The 20,319-nt window shown below is 44.5% G+C and overlaps 1 protein-coding gene across 10 annotated transcripts in view; it reads right to left on the bottom strand.

Moving 5' to 3' along the window:
- LOC109890019 (girdin) overlaps positions 1-20,319 on the bottom strand; it is a 78,951-nt gene that overhangs the window by 38,611 nt on the left and 20,021 nt on the right. For all 10 annotated transcript variants that reach the window (XM_031823678.1, XM_031823682.1, XM_031823683.1 and 7 more), the window contains exon 4: positions 5,593-5,662. In XM_031823678.1, the coding sequence (XP_031679538.1) occupies positions 5,593-5,662 (70 nt within the window). The remainder of the gene's footprint in view (positions 1-5,592; positions 5,663-20,319) is intronic.

Below are 20,319 nucleotides of genomic sequence, written 5' to 3'. Positions count from 1 at the left end.
TAATGTGGGTCAGTATATCTACAGTATAATGTGGGTCAGTATATCTACAGTATAATGTGGGTCAGTATATCTACAGTATAATGTGGGTCAGTATATCTGTGGGTCAGGGACTACACATGGTTCCTCTGATAAGAAATACTTTTGCTAAATTTCACTTTTCACCACTGAAACTGATTTCATATTCACCTAGTTCCCCTACTCTCACCACTCCCTAGGTCTTCTAACCATCTTCAGGCTTCTAAATGTGACTGTAGGTTTCATGACTTTCCCACAACCCCACACAGTGTTGCTGGTGACCGTCAGTCTGGCCTGCCTCCACCTGCCATTGGAGAGCAGTTGTCTCCTTACAGTTGTTGTTCCTGAAAAGGGACACTTCTCTGGCATCTAAACGACCACACTAGAATGTTACAATGTCAGCAATACAAAGTACGTGCAAACTACTTTCTACAAGGCAGGAAACTGAGACTCATACCCTTTCTCTGAAATGAAGGCTTGATTGTTAAACCAAAGGAGAAGTAGGTTTACTATAAAGACAAACAATGCCTTACAGTAGTCTTCATTGAACAGGAGATTAGCCTTCAGGGGCACATTGTGTTCTAGCTGGTCTAAGTGCTTCTCTTTTGAAGCAGGATCAGGCTGAATTGAAGGGATATTCAGTGTGGAAGACTGTGTCTGTGGCCAACAGACAGTCTGGGGTAGGGGGCACCCAAGGGGTGAGGGAACCAGATGAGAGAGTGGGGTTTTGTAGTGTTTAGTAACAGAGTGGATTAATAGTCCAGGGTGGATTCTGGATTCCCATCCCCCATAGAGCCTTAATGACTTCATAATAAAAGCCACATGGGCAATCACTTTCAGATGGCTCCAGCTACTATTGCTGCTGCACACCACTAGGGTCAAAGGTCACAGGAAAAATACTGGAATGCTGCATGTTGTGGTTCAGGACTGAGTTGGTCTGATAATATTTTGCACATAGGAGTATCAAATGACATGGCTGTGTTGTCTGGGTCTTGACTCTAGAGAAAGATACTAGCTATTTTTCACAGTAGCTCATTCAAGATTCAACAAACAGGCATAATGTGATTGGGAGTCCCATAGGGCGGCGCACAATTGGCCCAGCGTCGTCCAGGTTAGGGTTTGGCCAGGGTAGGCAGTCATTGTAAATAAGAATTTGTTTTTAACTGACTTGCCTCTCACTCAACGTCAACAAAACAAAGGAGATGATGGTGGACTTCAGGAAACAGCAGAGGGAGCAGCCCCCTATCCACATCGACGGGACAGTAGTGGAGAAGTCGGAAAGTTTGAAGTTCCTTTGCTTACACCTCACGGACAAACTGAAATGGTCCACCCACACAGATAGTGTGGTGAAGAAGGCACAACAGTGCGTCTTTAACCTCAGGAGCCTGAATAAATTTGGCTTGTCACTAGTGGTGTAATGGACCATAGTTGATCCGTACGTATCACCCCGGCAACGGTTCGGCACTCACGTGGACCGCGCATCAATTGCAAAGTTTAACCATCATAGTGTGAAATACAGTTTTACTACTGCTGTTACTTTTTAAAGTCATAATTCCCAAAATCTCGATGCAGAGTTGCAGTGAAAAGATAAAGACAAGACAGATGCTGTGTTTCACTCTGAAGCCTGAAGGTTGATTAGATATTTTTTTAAAGCAGTTGTGTGTTCTGTTCATGTGAACGGGGCATGTTGAATCCCAACGAATCAATCCTGGATGCTCGCGTTGCAAAAAGCAAAGAAGAAAAAAGAGCGGTGACAGCCATGGAGCTAGCAGAGGAGCTGAAGAACTGGAAAAGCCTCCCGCTTCATTTAAGTCTCATGTATGGGAGCATTTAGGCTTCCCTGTCAAATATGATGACAGAAGAAGGGTGGTGGACAACACCATTACGGTGTGTAGGCATTGTGCCACAAGAAAGCCGTATGATCATAGATATACATGGAGCGTGGCCACACATTTAAAGCGTCGTCACCCTGGTGTGTCAGTGACGGGAGCCAACTCAGTCAAGAGACAACAACTTCTCACTGCGACATTTAAGCCCTTTGCTGCAGAATCAAACCGGGCTGAAGCCATCACCAAATCTATTGGAATGTTTATCACTACAGACATGAGGCCATACTCTGTTGTGGAAAACAAAGGGTTTCAGAATATGGTGAAAGTGCTTGAGCCACACTATGAAATCCCCTCGCGCACCTACTTCAGTATGAAGATCTTGCCAGATCTTTATGAACAGGAAAATATCAAAATTCTCGACAAATTATCCAAGTCACCCTCTGTTGCCCTCATCACAGACGGGTGGTCCTCCAGGGCAACGGAAAGCTACGTGACTGTGACTGCTCACTACACCACAGAGGAGTGGACCTCCAGGGTAACGGAAAGCTACGTGACTGTGACTGCTCACTACACCACAGAGGAGTGGACCTCCAGGGTAACAGAAAGCTATGTGACTGTGACTGCTCACTACACCACAGAGGAGTGGACCTCCAGGGTAACGGAAAGCTACGTGACTGTGACTGCTCACTACACCACAGAGGAGTGGACCTCCAGGGTAACGGAAAGCTACGTGACTGTGACTGCTCACTACACCACAGAGGAGTGGACCTCCAGGGTAACGGAAAGCTACGTGACTGTGACTGCTCACTACACCACAGAGGAGTGGACCTCCAGGGTAACGGAAAGCTACGTGACTGTGACTGCTCACTACACCACAGAGGAGTGGACCTCCAGGGTAACAGAAAGCTACGTGACTGTGACTGCTCACTACACCACAGAGGAGTGGACCTCTGTCTGTTCAAGTCCCTGTCTGTTCAAGTCCCTGTCTGTTCAAGTCCCTGTCTGTTCAAGTCCCTGTCTGTTCAAGACCCTGTCTGTTCAAGTCCCTGTCTGTTCAAGTCCCTGTCTGTTCAAGTCCCTGTCTGTTCAAGTCCCTGTCTGTTCAAGTCCCTGTCTGTTCAAGACCCTGTCTGTTCAAGACCCTGTCTGTTCAAGTCCCTGTCTGTTCAAGACCCTGTCTGTTCAAGTCCCTGTCTGTTCAAGTCCCTGTCTGTTCAAGTCCCTGTCTGTTCAAGTCCCTGTCTGTTCAAGACCATGTCTGTTCAAGTCCCTGTCTGTTCAAGACCCTGTCTGTTCAAGTCCCTGTCTGTTCAAGTCCCTGTCTGTTCAAGTCCCTGTCTGTTCAAGTCCCTGTCTGTTCAAGACCCTGTCTGTTCAAGTCCCTGTCTGTTCAAGTCCCTGTCTGTTCAAGTCCCTGTCTCACCTAGAACCTGCCCTACACCGGAGGACATTCATTGATCTCACCACTGAGATTGTGGCCACTGAAGAGGTAAAGAAAATAATAAGAGTGAATTACTTGTTTAATAATATAGTGCAGTCTAATCTTAGTCTATGCTGTTGTTATTAGAATCATTCATTTTTTATTTGGAATAATAATGGCTTTTACTAAATATTATTGCAACAATTATAGTTCTATAAAACATGAAAATAAATCATTAGTTAAATAGATCAAGTCATTTTTTCTGCAGGGTCAAGCCACAGAGCTGACAGGAGCAGACTCAGAGGCATCTCCTCCACAAAATAATTCAGCCATTAAGGAGCTTTTCGGGGAGACCTTTTCGAGCAAGGACACAGGCAAGATGTTTGCCAACAGCATCAAAGAGGAGATGGCATCCTACAAGGCACTGGATGGTGATCCACTGGATGGTGATCCACTGGCATGGTGGTAAAGCAATGAGTGTAAATACCCTCACATTGTCATGGTGGCAAGATGCGTGAGAGGTTGTTCTCCACGGCAGGGGACATAGTGACTGTAAGAGGTCTTCCCTCTCCCCAGACAATGTAGACATCCTCATCTTTTAGAAAAGGAATGTGATGTTATAAGCTCAGGTCGGTTTTTCCTTTCTTTCTTTTTTTCTTTTTATTTTCTTTTTTCATTCACTATTGTCCAAAGGAAGAAGGTATCATTCCTCAAATTGCACTTTAATTTAACAATTGAGTATTGAATATTTTATTTGAATATTGGATTTAAACATTGAAAAGTTCCTTGCTTTAAGTGTTCTTTAAGTAATAAATGGAAAGCAAAGTTAAATGTCTCCCCTTTTTTTTTTGCTTAACCCGAAAAATGATCCGATCCGTGACTCAAAACCGTTATCCGATCCGAGAGTTGTGTACTCCGTTGTACCACTATTTGTCACCTAAAACCCTCAAACTTTTACAGATTGAGAGCATCCTGTTGGGCTGTATCACCGCCTGGTACGTCAACTGCACTGCCCACAACAGCAAGGCTCTCCAGAGGGTGTTGCGGTCTGCACAACGCATCACCGGGGGGCAAACTACCTGCCCTCCAGAACACCTACACCACCCGATGTCACAGGAAGGCCATAAAGATCATCAAGGACAACAACCACCCGAGCCACTGCCTGTTCACCCCGCTATCATCCAGAAGGCGAGGTAAGTACAGGTGCATCAAAGCTGGGACCGAGAGACTGAAAAACAGCTTCTATTTCAAGGCCATCAGACTGTTAAACAGCCATCACTAACACAGAGAGGCTGCTGCCGACATACTGACTTGAATTCATTGGCCACTTTAATTAATGGAACACTAGTCACTTTATTAATGCCACTTTAATAATGTTTACATATCTTGCATTACTCATCTCATATGTAAATAACATATTTTATATAATCTATTGCATCTTGCCTATGCCTCTCGGTCATTGCTCATCCATATATTTATATGTACATATTCTTATTCCATTCCTTTACTTAGATTGGTGTGTATTAGGTAGTTGTTGGGGAATTGTTAGATTACACGTTAGATATTGCTGCACTGTCGGAACTAGAAGCACAAGCATTTCGCTACACTCGCATTAACATCTGCTAACCATGTATATTTGACCAATAAAATTTGATTTGAAATAAAACAAATAATGTGTTTCCTAAATCCAAATATGTTGACAACACAATCAATGGCTGGTTTTGTCTTGGTTTCACATGACTATCCAATAACCCAATATCTTACCATGAAGAGAATAGAGCGATTCTAGCTGGTGGAAAGGACATCTGCCCACAAGGACGAGGAAAACTGATTTCAAGATGAAGCAACAGACCTACATGATGTGGGGTGCATAATAATGAAGTTCTAAAGGGTTCACGTTATGTAGGGGTCTACACTGTAGGGGTCTACACTGTAGGAGTCTACACTGTAGGGGTCTACACTGTAGGAGTCTACACTGTAGGGGTCTACACTGTAGGAGTCTACACTGTAGGGGTCTACACTGTAGGAGTCTACACTGTAGGAGTCTACACTGTAGGGGTCTCCACTGTAGGAGTCTACACTGTAGGGGTCTACACTGTAGGAGTCTACACTGCAGGAGTCTACACTGCAGGAGTCTACACTGTAGGGGTCTACACTGTAGGGGTCTACACTGTAGGAGTCTACACTGCAGGAGTCTACACTGCAGGAGTCTACACTGTATTCTAATACAGGACACTAACATCCTCAGTGAGAAAATTGAATATTTCCCCACTGAACTCCCAGTGTAACAGTGTGCATTGTTGGCAGGTCAGTCAGATGAAGACGTACCACTGAGAGGGTTCCTGCCCAGCACCAGCACGTTGGGGAGAGGCATCATCACCAGCTGCTGGAGGATCTCCTGGAGGAACACATCAAAAATACTTATTATTACAGTATTAGTTGTTATTACAGTTTGAGTTGGGTTAAATGCGGAAGACACATTTTAGTTGAATACATTCAGTTGTACAACTCACTAGGTATCCCCCTTTCCCTTATTACATTATGAGTTGTTATTAGCGTATGAGTTACTACAGTAAGTATGAGTTGTTATTAGCGTATGAGTTACTACAGTAAGTATGAGTTGTTATTACAGTATGAGTTGTTATTACCGTATGGGTTGTTATTACAGTATGAGTTGTTATTACAGTATGAGTTACTACAGTAAGTATGAGTTGTTATTACAGTATCAGTTACTACAGTGTGTTGTTATTACAGTATGAGTTGTTATTACCGTATGAGTTACTACAGTAAGTAGTCTACAGTAAGTTGTTATTACAGTATCAGTTACTACAGTATGTGTTGTTATACCGTATGAGTTGTTATTGCCATATGAGTTGTTATTACAGTATGAGTTGTTATTACATTATGAGTTGTTATTACCGTATGAGTTGTTATTACAGTATAAGTTACTACAGTACAGTATGAGTTGTTATTACAGTATTAGTTACTACAGTATGAGTTGTTATTAATGTATGAGTTGTTTTACAGTATGAGTTGTTTTACAGTATGAGTTGTTATTACCGTATGAGTTGTTACTACAGTATGAGTTGTTATCACCGTATGAGTTACTACAGTAAGTATGAGTTGCTATTACCGTATGAGTTACTACAGTAAGTATGAGTTGTTATTACAGTATGAGTTGTTATTACCGTATGAGTTGTTATTACAGTATGAGTTGGTATTACCGTATGAGTTACTACAGTAAGTATGAGTTGTTATTGCAGTATCAGTTACTACAGTATGAGTTGTTATTACCGTATGAGTTGTTAATACCATATGAGTTGTTATTACAGTATGAGTTGTTATTACCGTATGAGTTATTATTACAGTATGAGTTGTTATTACAGTATGAGTTACTACAGTACAGTATGAGTTGTTATTACAGTAAGAGTTGTTACAGTAAGAGTTATTACAGCATGAGTTTTTACAGTAAGAGTTGTTACAGTAAGAGTTGTTACAGTAAGAGTTATTACAGTAAGAGTTGTTACAGTAAGAGTTATTACAGTAAGAGTTGTTACAGTAAGAGTTATTACAGTAAGTTGTTACAGTAAGAGTTGTTACAGTAAGAGTTATTACAGTAAGAGTTGTTACAGTAAGAGTTATTACAGTAAGAGTTGTTACAGTAAGAGTTGTTGCAATGTGACTTGTTATTACAGTAAGAGTTGTTACAGTAAGAGTTATTACAGTAAGAGTTGTTACAGTAAGAGTTATTACAGTAAGAGTTATTACAGTAAGAGTTGTTACAGTAAGAGTTGTTGCAATGTGACTTGTTATTACAGTATTAGTTATTATTACAGATGTTCACAAGATGTTATATATCCTGAAAAAAAGTGTACATATTGTTTTCAATGACCATCAGAATGAGTAGTGATTGCATAAGCAGACGGAGACGCCATCTTTAAAAGGACCACTGCAGAACCATGCATGAATACTTTCCCCTCTCCTTCCACAATGCGATAGCTAAGCCAGAGAGTTTCAGGGAAGCCGTTTACTCTGAAGCGATGGTACAGACAGAGGGATGCCCAGTGGGGATGTTATATAAAGAGTATCAATTTGTGAAACCAATAGACAAAGCAAGGGTCTCATGTGGCATCGTTTGATGATATCACCCGTCCTGTGTGTGTGTTGAATGTGCAACAACAAGGTTTTCATATGTCCATCATAAAAACAGGATGCCCATCAAAACGCACACTTTAAAGCTCACACACAAGAAGGCACATACAGAAACCAGGCACACACCGTCACACCATCAGCAGAAACCTTGTCATCAGCTGACTAGTAAAGCTGCTTATCCCCTGCTCCTCCTAGTTCAGCACACCACCATGCTGCTGCTGGTACTCTGACAGACAGCAGTCATGCTGACTGATTGATTCTCCACGGTCTTCATCTATTATGTCAAAAGCCAAGTACTCACTAAACGAGGGAGAACTGTCATTAAACAGCTTTAAATATTGATTCAGTCATTTAGAAGTCTGTTGGACTGGTATGAGACTAGTGGGCAGTGCTGGTTTGACCCACTGCCCTAGGGCCTGTCTCTAATCTCTAACAGACTGCCGGACTGACTGGCTGTTTGGAACAGAACTAAGGCCTTTGATAATGAACATGCTTACTGTGTATGGATAGCAATTTAAGCCTGTGTTGGGCCTTGGGCCAAAGAACTCCAACCCAAAGTAACCATTAAATTCTATGTGGGGCGGTGGCCTGACATCTGTCCAGCTCACATTACGTCCGGAGAGCTTGGGTTGGTGCATCTGTGTCTAATGATTAAACTAACCCCAAGATACTGGACTAGGGCCTATATCAGAGAACACGCCCGAAATATGTTCAATGTTGAAATATTTCTCCAACTACCTGTCATAACATTTAGAAACATACATCTAGTGAATCTTCATTTGCGTCCTCTTCTGAGACTTCTGTGGTCAAATTGAAAGAGTCGTTTTTCAAGTATAAAAGACATGAGGGCTATTATCTTCAATATTTAATGTCCACCGAGGCAAACTCCACATAGACATTTTAACATCTTCACTCTGATGCAATGATAAATAAGCGTATTGTTATTTAACATGAGATTACCTCATGGTGAAGGATAATAAACCCTTTCAGTTTGGGTTTTTTATTGCCAGAAGGTACACAATGCTTTTGTAACACGTTGCTACCACTGGTGTCAAGGCAAAAAGAGGGGAAATGATTATGTCTACTGGTCATATCAGGCTGTTAATTAGCTTAACTCTGTTCAGAGAGATGTACGGTTGTAGACGTTCATATGACGTGTATGACATGACAGGAGGAAGAACAGACACGCGTGGACAAAAAGCGGATGATGCCTGTCACACTAGCTCAGGGACAGGATGTCAGAATGTTCTCAAGGGCATTCGTTTCCTGGGGTTACACAAAGAGAATTTGCCATGTTTGCCATGGTTTTATGTGTCAGTGTGAACTAGCTGCAGCTCTGCTGTGCTGGTGAAAGGTGGGAGGAGGATTATATGGCTAACCCCACAGGAAGGGAGTACCTTCACATTTGTCCATGCTTCCAGAATAGAATAGATGAGAATAGCATGTGATTTCTCATCATTAAATGCTATCCCACCTAAATGCATTTTAAAGTGAGAAGCACAGAACACCCATGTGGCCTAAGGTGCTGACTGCTGAGTCAGACCCCAAGACAGCAACTGTGGCCTTGGGTAGTTAGGAACCTACAGAGGGACAAATACAAACACTCTTTTTTCTCAACTACACACAACACCTGCCCCTTTTCTAGCTGCTGCCTCCCCCTCACTGACACACACACACACACACACACACACACACACACACACACACACACACACACACACACCCCTGTCTCTCTCGGCAGGCACGTTTGCAGTACGAGCACATAGCACAGTCAGGCACTGCGTCAAAAGCCTGAGTAATCTTTACCCAGTCTACCCACAGCACATGCTCTCAATGTCACCCTCTCTCCATTTGGGTTAGGAATCTCCTATTTCATGGAGGGAAAACACAGGGAATGGAAAGCCTCATATTCAAGATATAGGATATCAAGCGTATTCCTGTTTGATGGATCATGAAAATGTGAATTTCATGCACATCTCACAATCTTTAAATCCCCTGTCTGCTTGAAGTGGGGGGTTGAATTCTATGTAAAGGAGAAGGGGGAAGCATGTACAGATTGGCCAATGATAAACTCCATGATGTTTCATTATGGATGCTTGACTAGGCAAAACAAACAAACAGCCTAGGGCTAACTGCTGAATCACAGAGCCTGAATCAATGCTAAAACCCGGTTTGCATATTAAAATAAGTGTTTGTCTGTTAAAATATGGAGGTTGGATTAGTCCATGCTAACAGGAGTTTACAGCCCAATCTGTCATGCATAAAACATAAAACAGTCAGGAATGGGAACCACACTGTGGGGTGTTATGTTGATCTGATATAATGAGAATGGGGTGGCAGAAATACTGCAGCGCTTTGAAATTGAAAAGCCTCCCTATCATCCGGAGTGGCAGAATGCCTGGCAATATTCATGGTGAGAAAATAATCCATCTGTAAAACAGTTCAGCAGATGTGTCAGTGGAGAGAGAGAGGTGAATAGATTACACTTCCTGTTCACACGGTCTACTCTTGAATTATTGATCAGCTCCGAGTTCATTGCGCTTCAAAACTGGGTCACGTTACAATCAGAGGTCTGTTACTGGAGTTTCAGTTCTCTAGTACCATGTTGCTCAGACCAAACCTTCATTCTCTAGTACCATGTTGCTCAGACCAAACCTTCATTCTCTAGTACCATGTTGCTCAGACCAAACCTTCATTCTCTAGTACCATGTTGCTCAGACCAAACCTTCATTCTCTAGTACCCATGTTGCTCAGACCAAACCTTCATTCTCTAGTACCCATGTTGCTCAGACCAAACCTTCATTCTCTAGTACCATGTTGCTCAGACCAAACCTTCATTCTCTAGTACCATGTTGCTCAGACCAAACCTTCATTCTCTAGTACCATGTTGCTCAGACCAAACCTTCATTCTCTAGTACCCATGTTGCTCAGACCAAACCTTCATTCTCTAGTACCCATGTTGCTCAGACCAAACCTTCATTCTCTAGTACCCATGTTGCTCAGACCAAACCTTCATTCTCTAGTACCATGTTGCTCAGACCAAACCTTCATTCTCTAGTACCATGTTGCTCAGACCAAACCTTCATTCTCTAGTACCCATGTTGCTCAGACCAAACCTTCATTCTCTAGTACCATGTTGCTCAGACCAAACCTTCCTTCTCTAGTACCCATGTTGCTCAGACCAAACCTTCATTCTCTAGTACCCATGTTGCTCAGACCAAACCTTCATTCTCTAGTACCCATGTTGCTCAGACCAAATCTTCATTCTCTAGTACCATGTTGCTCAGACCAAACCTTCATTCTCTAGTACCATGTTGCTCAGACCAAACCTTCATTCTCTAGTACCCATGTTGCTCAGACCAAACCTTCATTCTCTAGTACCCATGTTGCTCAGACCAAACCTTCATTCTCTAGTACCATGTTGCTCAGACCAAGCCTTCATTCTCTAGTACCATGTTGCTCAGACCAAACCTTCATTCTCTAGTACCATGTTGCTCAGACCAAACCTTCATTCTCTAGTACCCATGTTGCTCAGACCAAACCTTCATTCTCTAGTACCATGTTGCTCAGACCAAACCTTCCTTCTCTAGTACCCATGTTGCTCAGACCAAACCTTCATTCTCTAGTACCCATGTTGCTCAGACCAAACCTTCATTCTCTAGTACCCATGTTGCTCAGACCAAATCTTCATTCTCTAGTACCATGTTGCTCAGACCAAACCTTCATTCTCTAGTACCCATGTTGCTCAGACCAAACCTTCATTCTCTAGTACCATGTTGCTCAGACCAAACGTTCATTCTCTAGTACCATGTTGCTCAGACCAAACGTTCATTCTCTAGTACCATGTTGCTCAGACCAAACGTTCATTCTCTAGTACCATGTTGCTCAGACCAAACGTTCATTCTCTAGTACCATGTTGCTCAGACCAAACGTTCATTCTCTAGTACCATGTTGCTCAGACCAAACCTTCATTCTCTACTACCATGTTGCTCAGACCAAACGTTCATTCTCTAGTACCATGTTGCTCAGACCAAACGTTCATTCTCTAGTACCATGTTGCTCAGACCAAACCTTCATTCTCTAGTACCATGTTACTCAGCTCAAACAGTGTTTTCACACAGTGCATCAAAACATAACTAATTTATGCGATAACATGGTGTTAACAAAAGGAGTTGCTCAAAACATCCACAACCCTCATTATGCCAGAATGTGAATCCTCCTGACATGCTATGCTAAATATACTGACATTTTTTATAAAATGCAACATGCGACAATTTCAAAATAAGCTTTTTGTGTATGTGGAACATTTCTGGGATCTTTTATTTCAGCTTATGAAACATGGGACCAACACTTTACATGTTGCGTTTATATTTTTGTTCAATGTACATTTACATTTTAGTCACTTAGCAGATGCTTACATGAGCGATTTAAAGGAGCAATAAGGGTTTAGTGCCTTGTTCAAGGGCACAGACGGAGTTTCCACCTAGTCGGCTTGGAGATTAAAACCAGCAAACTTTTGGTTAGGCAAGGGGAAATGGAATACCTAGTCAGTTGCAAAACCCAAGCTGGTGTGGTTTAAATCGATGTCCACGTCATCGGCGCCCAGGGAGCAGTTGTTGTTGGGAGTTAACTGCCTTGCTCAAGGGCAGAAAAACAAACAAATCCCCCAACGCTAGGCAACCTGCCCCAACCCTCCCAACGTTAGATGACCTGCCCCAACCCCCGCAACATTAGGTTACCTGCCCCAACCCTCCCAATGTTAGATGACCTGCCCCAACCCCCGCAACGCTAGGTTACCTGCCCCAACCCTAGGTAACCTGCTCCACCCCCCCAACGTTAGGTTACCTGCCCCAATCCTCCCAATGTTAGATGACCTGCCCCAACCCCCGCAACATTAGGTTACCTGCCCCAACCCTCCCAATGTTAGATGACCTGCCCCAACCCCCGCAACGCTAGGTTACCTGCCCCAACCCTAGGTATCCTGCTCCACCCCCCCAACGTTAGGTTACCTGCCCCAATCCTCCCAACGTTAGATGACCTGCCCCAACCCCCGCAACGCTAGGTTACCTGCCCCAACCCTAGGTAACCTGCTCCACCCCCCCAACGTTAGGTTACCTGCCCCAACCCCCCCAACGTTAGGTTACCTGCCCCAACCCCCCAATGTGAGGTTACCTGCCCCAACGTTAGGTTACCTGCCCCAACCCCCCCAACGTTAGGTTACCTGCCCCAACGCTCTTAACCTAGTTAGCCAGGTAGCCTAGAGGCTACTTTTTCCTGATAGACTAGGCCCTACTTTCTTTTTAAATGGATATCTGTATTCCCAGTCATGTGAAATCCATAGATTTGCTTATGAGACAGTGTGCTCTGCTGACACAATAAAACTGCTTGCTGACATCTTCTGTCCTGCTGATTTACCTTTCTAATACAGTTGCTGCCATATGTTTTAAGATGCTAACAGACAGGCCGCGGTAAGCAACCAAGGTCTCTCATTGATTTCAATGAGTAGGGCGGCAAAACGCAAGCAGTTTTGCAAGCTCCACGGTTCGTGGTGCTTGCTCCGCTAGCTCGGCGCACCAAAAGATGCATGGTTGACCAATGAGCATTGTTCATCTTGTCAACCAATCAAACAATGTTTTAATGACAACATTCAAGCTGACAACAACCGGGACTGCTGGTCTCACAGTAGGCAGATTTTCTCATGGTTCAATTGCCATTTAGCGTGGCCCGATCAGCACTTTAATGCTGATCTACCTACTCCCTTTTCTTCCTCAGCGGGGCTGGACTGGGCTGGGCATCGACACAGTGTGCCCTGGCTGTGTGGATCCCCAGCCCCAGGAACCAGCTGTAGGAAGGGATGGAAGGAGAGAGGGAGGAGACTGCTTTGTTTCTGTCACTGTCTGTCTAAGCAGCTCACTACCCCCAACTCCCCAGGTTCCGCTACCAGCACCACTCAAACAGGGGTGCAATTGTGCAGCAGAGTGAGAGTGCGCCTGTGTGTGTGTTGGAGAGGAGGAAGAGAAGAGGGGGAAGATGGTTGCTTGCTTGCTTAAGAACTTGGAATGCTTGAATCACAAGCATTCTGAATTAGCACTCAGAGTTGGTTACCATAGCAACGACAACAGGGTTTATTCTCCCCAGCCGGGTGAATCTTCGCTGGGTGTCTTTCTCGTTCGCACACATGTGCGTATGCACACACTTCTGGGCATAGCACTGCAGACTTCAATCCTCTACTGTACAGTACAAACATGCTGTGAATATGAATCTGCAGACGGGCTTAAGCTGTTCAGATAGCAGAAGAAGACACACAGAGCGGGGAAAGAGAGAGAGTGGGGAAAGAGGGGGAGAGCGGGGAAAGAGGGGGAGAGCGGGGAAAGAGAGAGAGTGGGGAAAGAGGGGGAGAGCGGGGAAAGAGGGGGAGTGGGGAAAGAGGGGGAGAGCGGGGAAAGAGGGGGAGAGCGGGGAAAGAGGGGAGAGTGTGGAAAGAGAGAGAGTGGGGTAAGAGAGAGAGTGGGGAAAGAGGGGGAGAGCGGGGAAAGAGAGAGTGGGGAAAGGGGGGGGAAAGAGAGAGAGTGGGGAAAGAGGGGGAGAGCGGGGAAAGAGAGAGAGTGGGGAAAGAGGGGAGAGTGGGGAAAGAGGGGGAGAGCGGGGAAAGAGGGGGGAAAGAGAGAGAGTGGGGTAAGAGAGAGAGTGGGGAAAGAGAGAGAGTGGGGAAAGAGAGAGAGTGGGGAAAGAGATAAGAGCGGGGAAAGAGGGGGAGAGCGGGGAAAGAGAGAGAGTGGGGAAAGAGGGGGAGAGCGGGGAAAGAGAGAGTGGGGAAAGAGGGGGAGAGCGGGGAAAGAGGGGGAGAGCGGGGAAAGAGAGAGTGGGGAAAGAGGGGGGAAAGAGAGAGAGTGGGGAAAGAGAGAGAGTGGGGAAAGAGGGGGAGAGTGGGGAAAGAGGGGGAGAGCGGGGAAAGAGGGGGGAAAGAGAGAGAGTGGGGAAAGAGAGAGAGTGGGGAGATAGGGGGAGAGTGGGGAAAGAGGGGGAGAGTGGGGAAAGAGGGGGGAAAGAGAGAGAGTGGGGAAAGAGAGAGAGTGGGGAAAGAGGGGGAGAGCGGGGAAAGAGGGGGAGAGCGGGGAACGAGAGAGTGGGGAAAGAGGGGGAGAGCGGGGAAAGAGGGGGAGAGCGGGGAAAGAGGGGGAGAGGCTGCAACTCCAGAAAGCAACACAATGGAAACAAGCTGCACCACAGCAGCCTTCCTCTTTCTCACCTGAGCACCGGCTAGTTAGTTACACACCATAGTCTCACACCACTTAACACCATGTGTGACAGATCTGTATCGTGTTAAATTAATGCAAGAAAAGATCTCCTAATGTTGAGGATTTCAAAAAAAGCAGGAGCATAATGAAAACCTTTAGACTGTATTGTAGGTCTGATTCAGAGTTGAGAGAAGCGTACACAACTTAAATGATTATGTAATTGAATGAGTTCAGCGCAAAGAATTCAGAATACCTCCCGGTGTGAATAGTGACATAAAACATGGTCTCTACTGTGCCTGGTTACATCAGATCGGCTAATGTAGGTAACAATTCAATCCTGGCCCAAGGTTACTGTAATTTCCAAGAGATCATAGATTTAGTGCCGATTTGGATAAATGACAGACCTCTCATCACCGCATCCATGTAATTATGCCTGCTGTCTCATTCACTAGTAGCATCAGCTGACCAAATGATCCCAGGGGTCAGACTGTCAAGGACCTAGCCTGGTGGAGGCACCTCCACTGGCACAAGCTCAGCCCACACTCCCCTCCCGTAGGGTCTGAAACCTGCCCTACCACTCACAGAGACAGACATCTTCTGGCAGGTGCCAACAGTGCCCCGCCCCTCTTCCAAAATCAAGCTCTGTTCTCTCTACTTTAATCTAAATGAAGCTTGAAATGTGCTGCTCTTCCATGCATGCTTAATAAGACAACCTAAGTCTAAGTCTCTGAAGTGGCTATAATGTTATGAGAACACTTACTAGATAGAAATAGTGGTGTAGGTCAAGGTTCTAGAGTACCGGACTCGGGTCATTCTTGGCTAAATTAAAACACTTCTGTACTAAAGCAGGTTATGGGGATGGATCACTTACACTCTGTCAAAAAAAGGCCTCTCTCTGTAGGGGTACTCCTGCCAGTTTGAGTGTTAACAGAGAGTACTCCTGCCAGTTTGAGTGTTAACAGAGAGTACTCCTGCCAGTTTGAGTGTCAACAGAGTGTACTCCTGCCAGTTTGAGTGTCAACAGAGAGTACTCCTGCCAGTTTGAGTGTTAACAGAGAGTACTCCTGCCAGTTTGAGTGTCAACAGAGAGTACTCCTGCCAGTTTGAGTGTTAACAGAGAGTACTCCTGCCAGTTTGAGTGTTAACAGAGAGTACTCCTGCCAGTTTGAGTGTCAACAGAGAGTACTCCTGCCAGTTTGAGTGTCAACAGAGAGTACTCCTGCCAGTTTGAGTGTTAACAGAGAGTACTCCTGCCAGTTTGAGTGTCAACAGAGAGTACTCCTGCCAGTTTGAGTGTTAACAGAGAGTACTCCTGCCAGTTTGAGTGTTAACAGAGAGTACTCCTGCCAGTTTGAGTGTTAACAGAGAGTACTCCTGCCAGTTTGAGTGTTAACAGAGAGTACTCCTGCCAGTTTGAGTGTCAACAGAGAGTGCTCCTGCAAGTTTGAGTGTTAACAGAGAGTACTCCTGCCAGTTTGAGTGTTAAAAGAGAGTACTCCTGCCAGTTTGAGTGTTAACAGAGAGTACTCCTGCCAGTTTGAGTGTTAACAGAGAGTACTCCTGCCAGTTTGAGTGTTAAAAAAGAGTACTCCTGCCAGTTTGAGTGTTAACAGAGAGTACTCCTGCCAGTTTGAGTGTTAACAGAGAGTACTCCTGCCAGTTTGAGTGTTAACAGAGAGTACTCCTGCCAGTTTGAGTGTCAACAGAGAGTACTCCTGCCAGTTTGAGTGTTAACAGAGAGTACTCCTGCCAGTTTGAGTGTTAACAGAGTACTCCAGGCCTGCTAGAGATCTGGTGGTGCTCAACGAGGGTGGTTTGTTAGGCTATATATTAGGCTATATTAAGACAGGGGCAGTACTGATGATAGATCATACAATTATAATTTCTCTGAACACGGTGAGGTCACTGAGACCATCTATTTTTAGATGGATGAACATGATGCCATGAGCTGTAAAATCCAACTCTACTAAGCCATAAAAATCACATTGTCTATACTTTCCTACTGTCTAGACTGGTATATATATATATATATATACAGGGGCTGCAGAGTAGAATCTAGCTTCAATCATATCTTTATGGCAACCTAGGACAACACCGTGAGGCCGTTGGTGATGATGCGTGTTTACTAGCTATCGGCACAGCTCTGACATCAACCGGACATTTAGGTTTAGCATGTGAGATTAGCCTCAAGCCACAAGCAGGCCTACATGCCCTAATAAACTGGATTCACTCATGTTTCAGATGTTAGGGCCATGGAAGAAATCCCTTACGGATTACGAGATTCCCAAATGAAATAAATGTTAAAAATTGCCGATGATGGTGATGATTCAAAGAAAGAAAAACAACCTTGAGCTTGAAGCTTTCGCATAACAACACACATCACACACACATTCCTTTAAATCTCTCCATGATGAAGTCCAAGACAAAAACAACAACATCCACCTGAGGCTATGCTCTAGACATCTCAGCCCTCTGGCCCACAGTCTTTGTGTAGGTCTGCCAGCCGTAACCGAGAGGGGAACAGTCTCCCTGAGCCTCTAAAACAAGCTCCACTACTCTGGGGCTCAGTGTAGACCCATGCAGCATTAAAGCCTCATATGTGGATGATTATTTAACGTTTGGATGATAGCAAAGAGGATCTGGGCTGTGAGTATGCCATCCCCTCTTTAATGGCTTCTAAACTGGGTATAGGGTGGGGTCACATGATGCATGAGGCTCAGTTCCCCGAGGACCAGGCCCTGTGTGTGAATGGAGCTCTGTTCCCCTTAACGCAGTGAAAACAAAACGAGCGACTGCCTTCACAACACACCCCAAAGCAAAGCAGTGCTAAAGGGCGACATAACACAGGTCCACTCTTCAATTCATATCGATACTGAAAAGTGTAGGCCTATAAGTCATGTCTGTTTTTGAGCTTGACGTGATGCGACACACATGGAAAATGTTTGGCTGGTGAGAGCCCCAAACAGCTCTGTACTGTATGCGTGCCAACCCGAGACCACCAAATTAAAAACTGTTCTAACAGTCATTTGGATTGAGTAGCCTAGAAGAGAGGCCTTAACAGGACTAATCTCAACAATACTGGCAAACCCAAAATGACTAAGTATCATTACTAGGAAACTAAAAATGCAATAAATCCCAACATCCTCTCCACATTATCGCTTAAAATGCAGCTTGGAATGTTTGTAAAAATGACTAATTCCAGTGTGAGATAGAGTTAACGGGTTAGATCTCCAAAGCGCCTTCTGGCCCATCACAGACTTGATGAATCACCAGACAGTGATTCAGTGAACTGGTGAGGATCACAGCTTCACAGTGGAATTCAGTGAACTAGTGAGGATCACAGCTTCACAGTGGAATTCAGTGAACTGGTAAGAATCACAGCTTCACAGTGGAATTCAGTGAACTGGTGAGGATCACAGCTTCACAGTGGAATTCGGTGAACAGGTGAGGATCACAGCTTCACAGTGGAATTCAGTGGACTGTTGAGGATCACAGCTTCACAGTGGAATTCAGTGAACTGGTGCGAATCAAAGATTCACAGTGGAATTCAGTGGACTGGTGAGGATCACAGCTTCACAGTGAAATTCAGTGGACTGGTGAGAATCAAAGATTCACAGTGGAATTCAGTGGACTGTTGAGGATCACAGCTTCACAGTGGAATTCGGTGAACAGGTGAGGATCACAGCTTCACAGTGGAATTCAGTGGACTGTTGAGGATCACAGCTTCATAGTGGAATTCAGTGAACTGGTGAGAATCAAAGATTCACAGTGGAATTCAGTGAACTGGTGAGGATCACAGCTTCACAGTGGAATTCAGTGGACTGTGAAGTACCTGTGAGCGACGCATCCACCAATGATTACCTTATGCCCTGATCCCAATGACCAAAGCCTAACTGAAGAAGGTATGATGTACAGCTGAGTGATGAAGATCCTGAAAGAACATGACCAAGAATCAATAGCCTACTTCATAAATAAAAAGTTATGCAATTTTAAAGTGAAAATCTCATGCACTCTTAGCATAATACTACAAAGTCATACCTAGGAAAGTGTTGGCAACTTGGCTCTAATCAATCAATCCTTCTGACAGAAACAACTCATGAGTATTGCTTCTTCCTACAAAACACCACCACAATACAGCATCGTACTGTAGTAACACCCTCTCCATGCCAACAACAGAACCCCCAACAGGCTATTACCTTCCTATTTCATTGAGTGACTAGCACCTACACATATTTAAGCAGCAGTGTGTCTAGACAGTCTATAAGTGCAATAGCAGAAACATTGGGACACATGGTATATACATGAGAGAGCTGACACTGTAAAAAACATATGAGGGGGGACGGTGGGGTAATCCCAGAGGAGTGGAGGTCTATAGCCTGACGCCGGAAGACTTTGAGATGAGTCAGCATGATCAGTAACTCAATAATGTTCCTCCTACCCTGATATTAAAGAGTGAAGCTACACTGCAGAAGCTTGACAGACAAAGCAATACCAAGCTACACACACACTAGTACATCACCACCATATCTGCTCTGCTGCCATGTACTCACTATAGATGCTGCGGTTAACTCCCTTAAATAGAAGCTAGAGAATTGATAACATTTCTAACATGTCCATCTGGAACATGTGAGATTCAAATGGATAAATGAAAAGGCAGGAAAAGGAACAACTGGCACCACAGCAAAGAAAACCAAATCCATTTTTCAATGTGTCAATAACCAAGCGCCTTTTTCTAGACTTTGAACAGCCGCAGAGGATGTGGATGGTGAATGATTGGGACCTGGTATGTTAATATATAGAAAACATATATGAAAATGTATGCTCTCACTACTGTAAGTCACTCTGGATACGTGTGTCTGCTAAATGTAAATCATTTGGTGGGTGCTAATTTTGTCCTAATATTATTTGCATATCCTAACTCCCCCTGAGACACCCTCGGAGAGTGGGGTTACGGCCAGGGTCTGCCATTATCAATGGCGACCCTGGAGCAATTAGGGATAAGTTCCTTGCTCAAGGGCACAGACAGATTTTTCACCTTGTCGGCTCTGGAATTTGATCTAGCGGCCTTTCAGTTACTCACCCACCACTCTAACCGATAGGCGATCGGCCACCCATCCACTAGCCTGGCTTAGATTCAACCAGACCCACCAGTCATTCAGGTTGATAACTAGCAGCACTGAAGAACCAGGGTGAACCTTAGCCAGGGCAGAGATAACAACTTAAGGCTGGATAGTAGTTAATCCAGAGCCTAGGAATAAGAAGTATGTGCTGAAGTTGGCTTCAAGCCAAGGCCTCACTAAGATGTCAAGGGGTCTGTTGACCGGCAATTGACCTTTAATCTGAGCGAATGTCTTTGCACTCTGCTTCTGAATGTCTTTGCACTCTGCTTCTAAACATATCATTCAAGATCGTAAGACTGAGCTGTTCTTGTTTCAGCGGAGCGATTACTGGTGTTCCCTAATCAGCGAAAAAAGTGACACCAGAAAAAGACAAGCAGTGTTTGCTGCCAGCTGGCCCACTCTGATCTACTAGTCAACAACTGTTGTCATCCACACCAAAGGCCAGCCATCCATCCAATCTCAACCCTTGATGAAAGTGAATGAGGTAGTAATCAAGTGGATCTCAAACTGACAAGGCTCTGCTCATGTCTACTCCAACACCAAAA

Source organism: Oncorhynchus kisutch, linkage group LG4 (assembly GCF_002021735.2).
Source record: "Oncorhynchus kisutch isolate 150728-3 linkage group LG4, Okis_V2, whole genome shotgun sequence".
Taxonomy (NCBI): Eukaryota; Metazoa; Chordata; class Actinopteri; order Salmoniformes; family Salmonidae; genus Oncorhynchus; species Oncorhynchus kisutch.
This window is presented reverse-complemented; position numbering and strand designations above follow the sequence as displayed.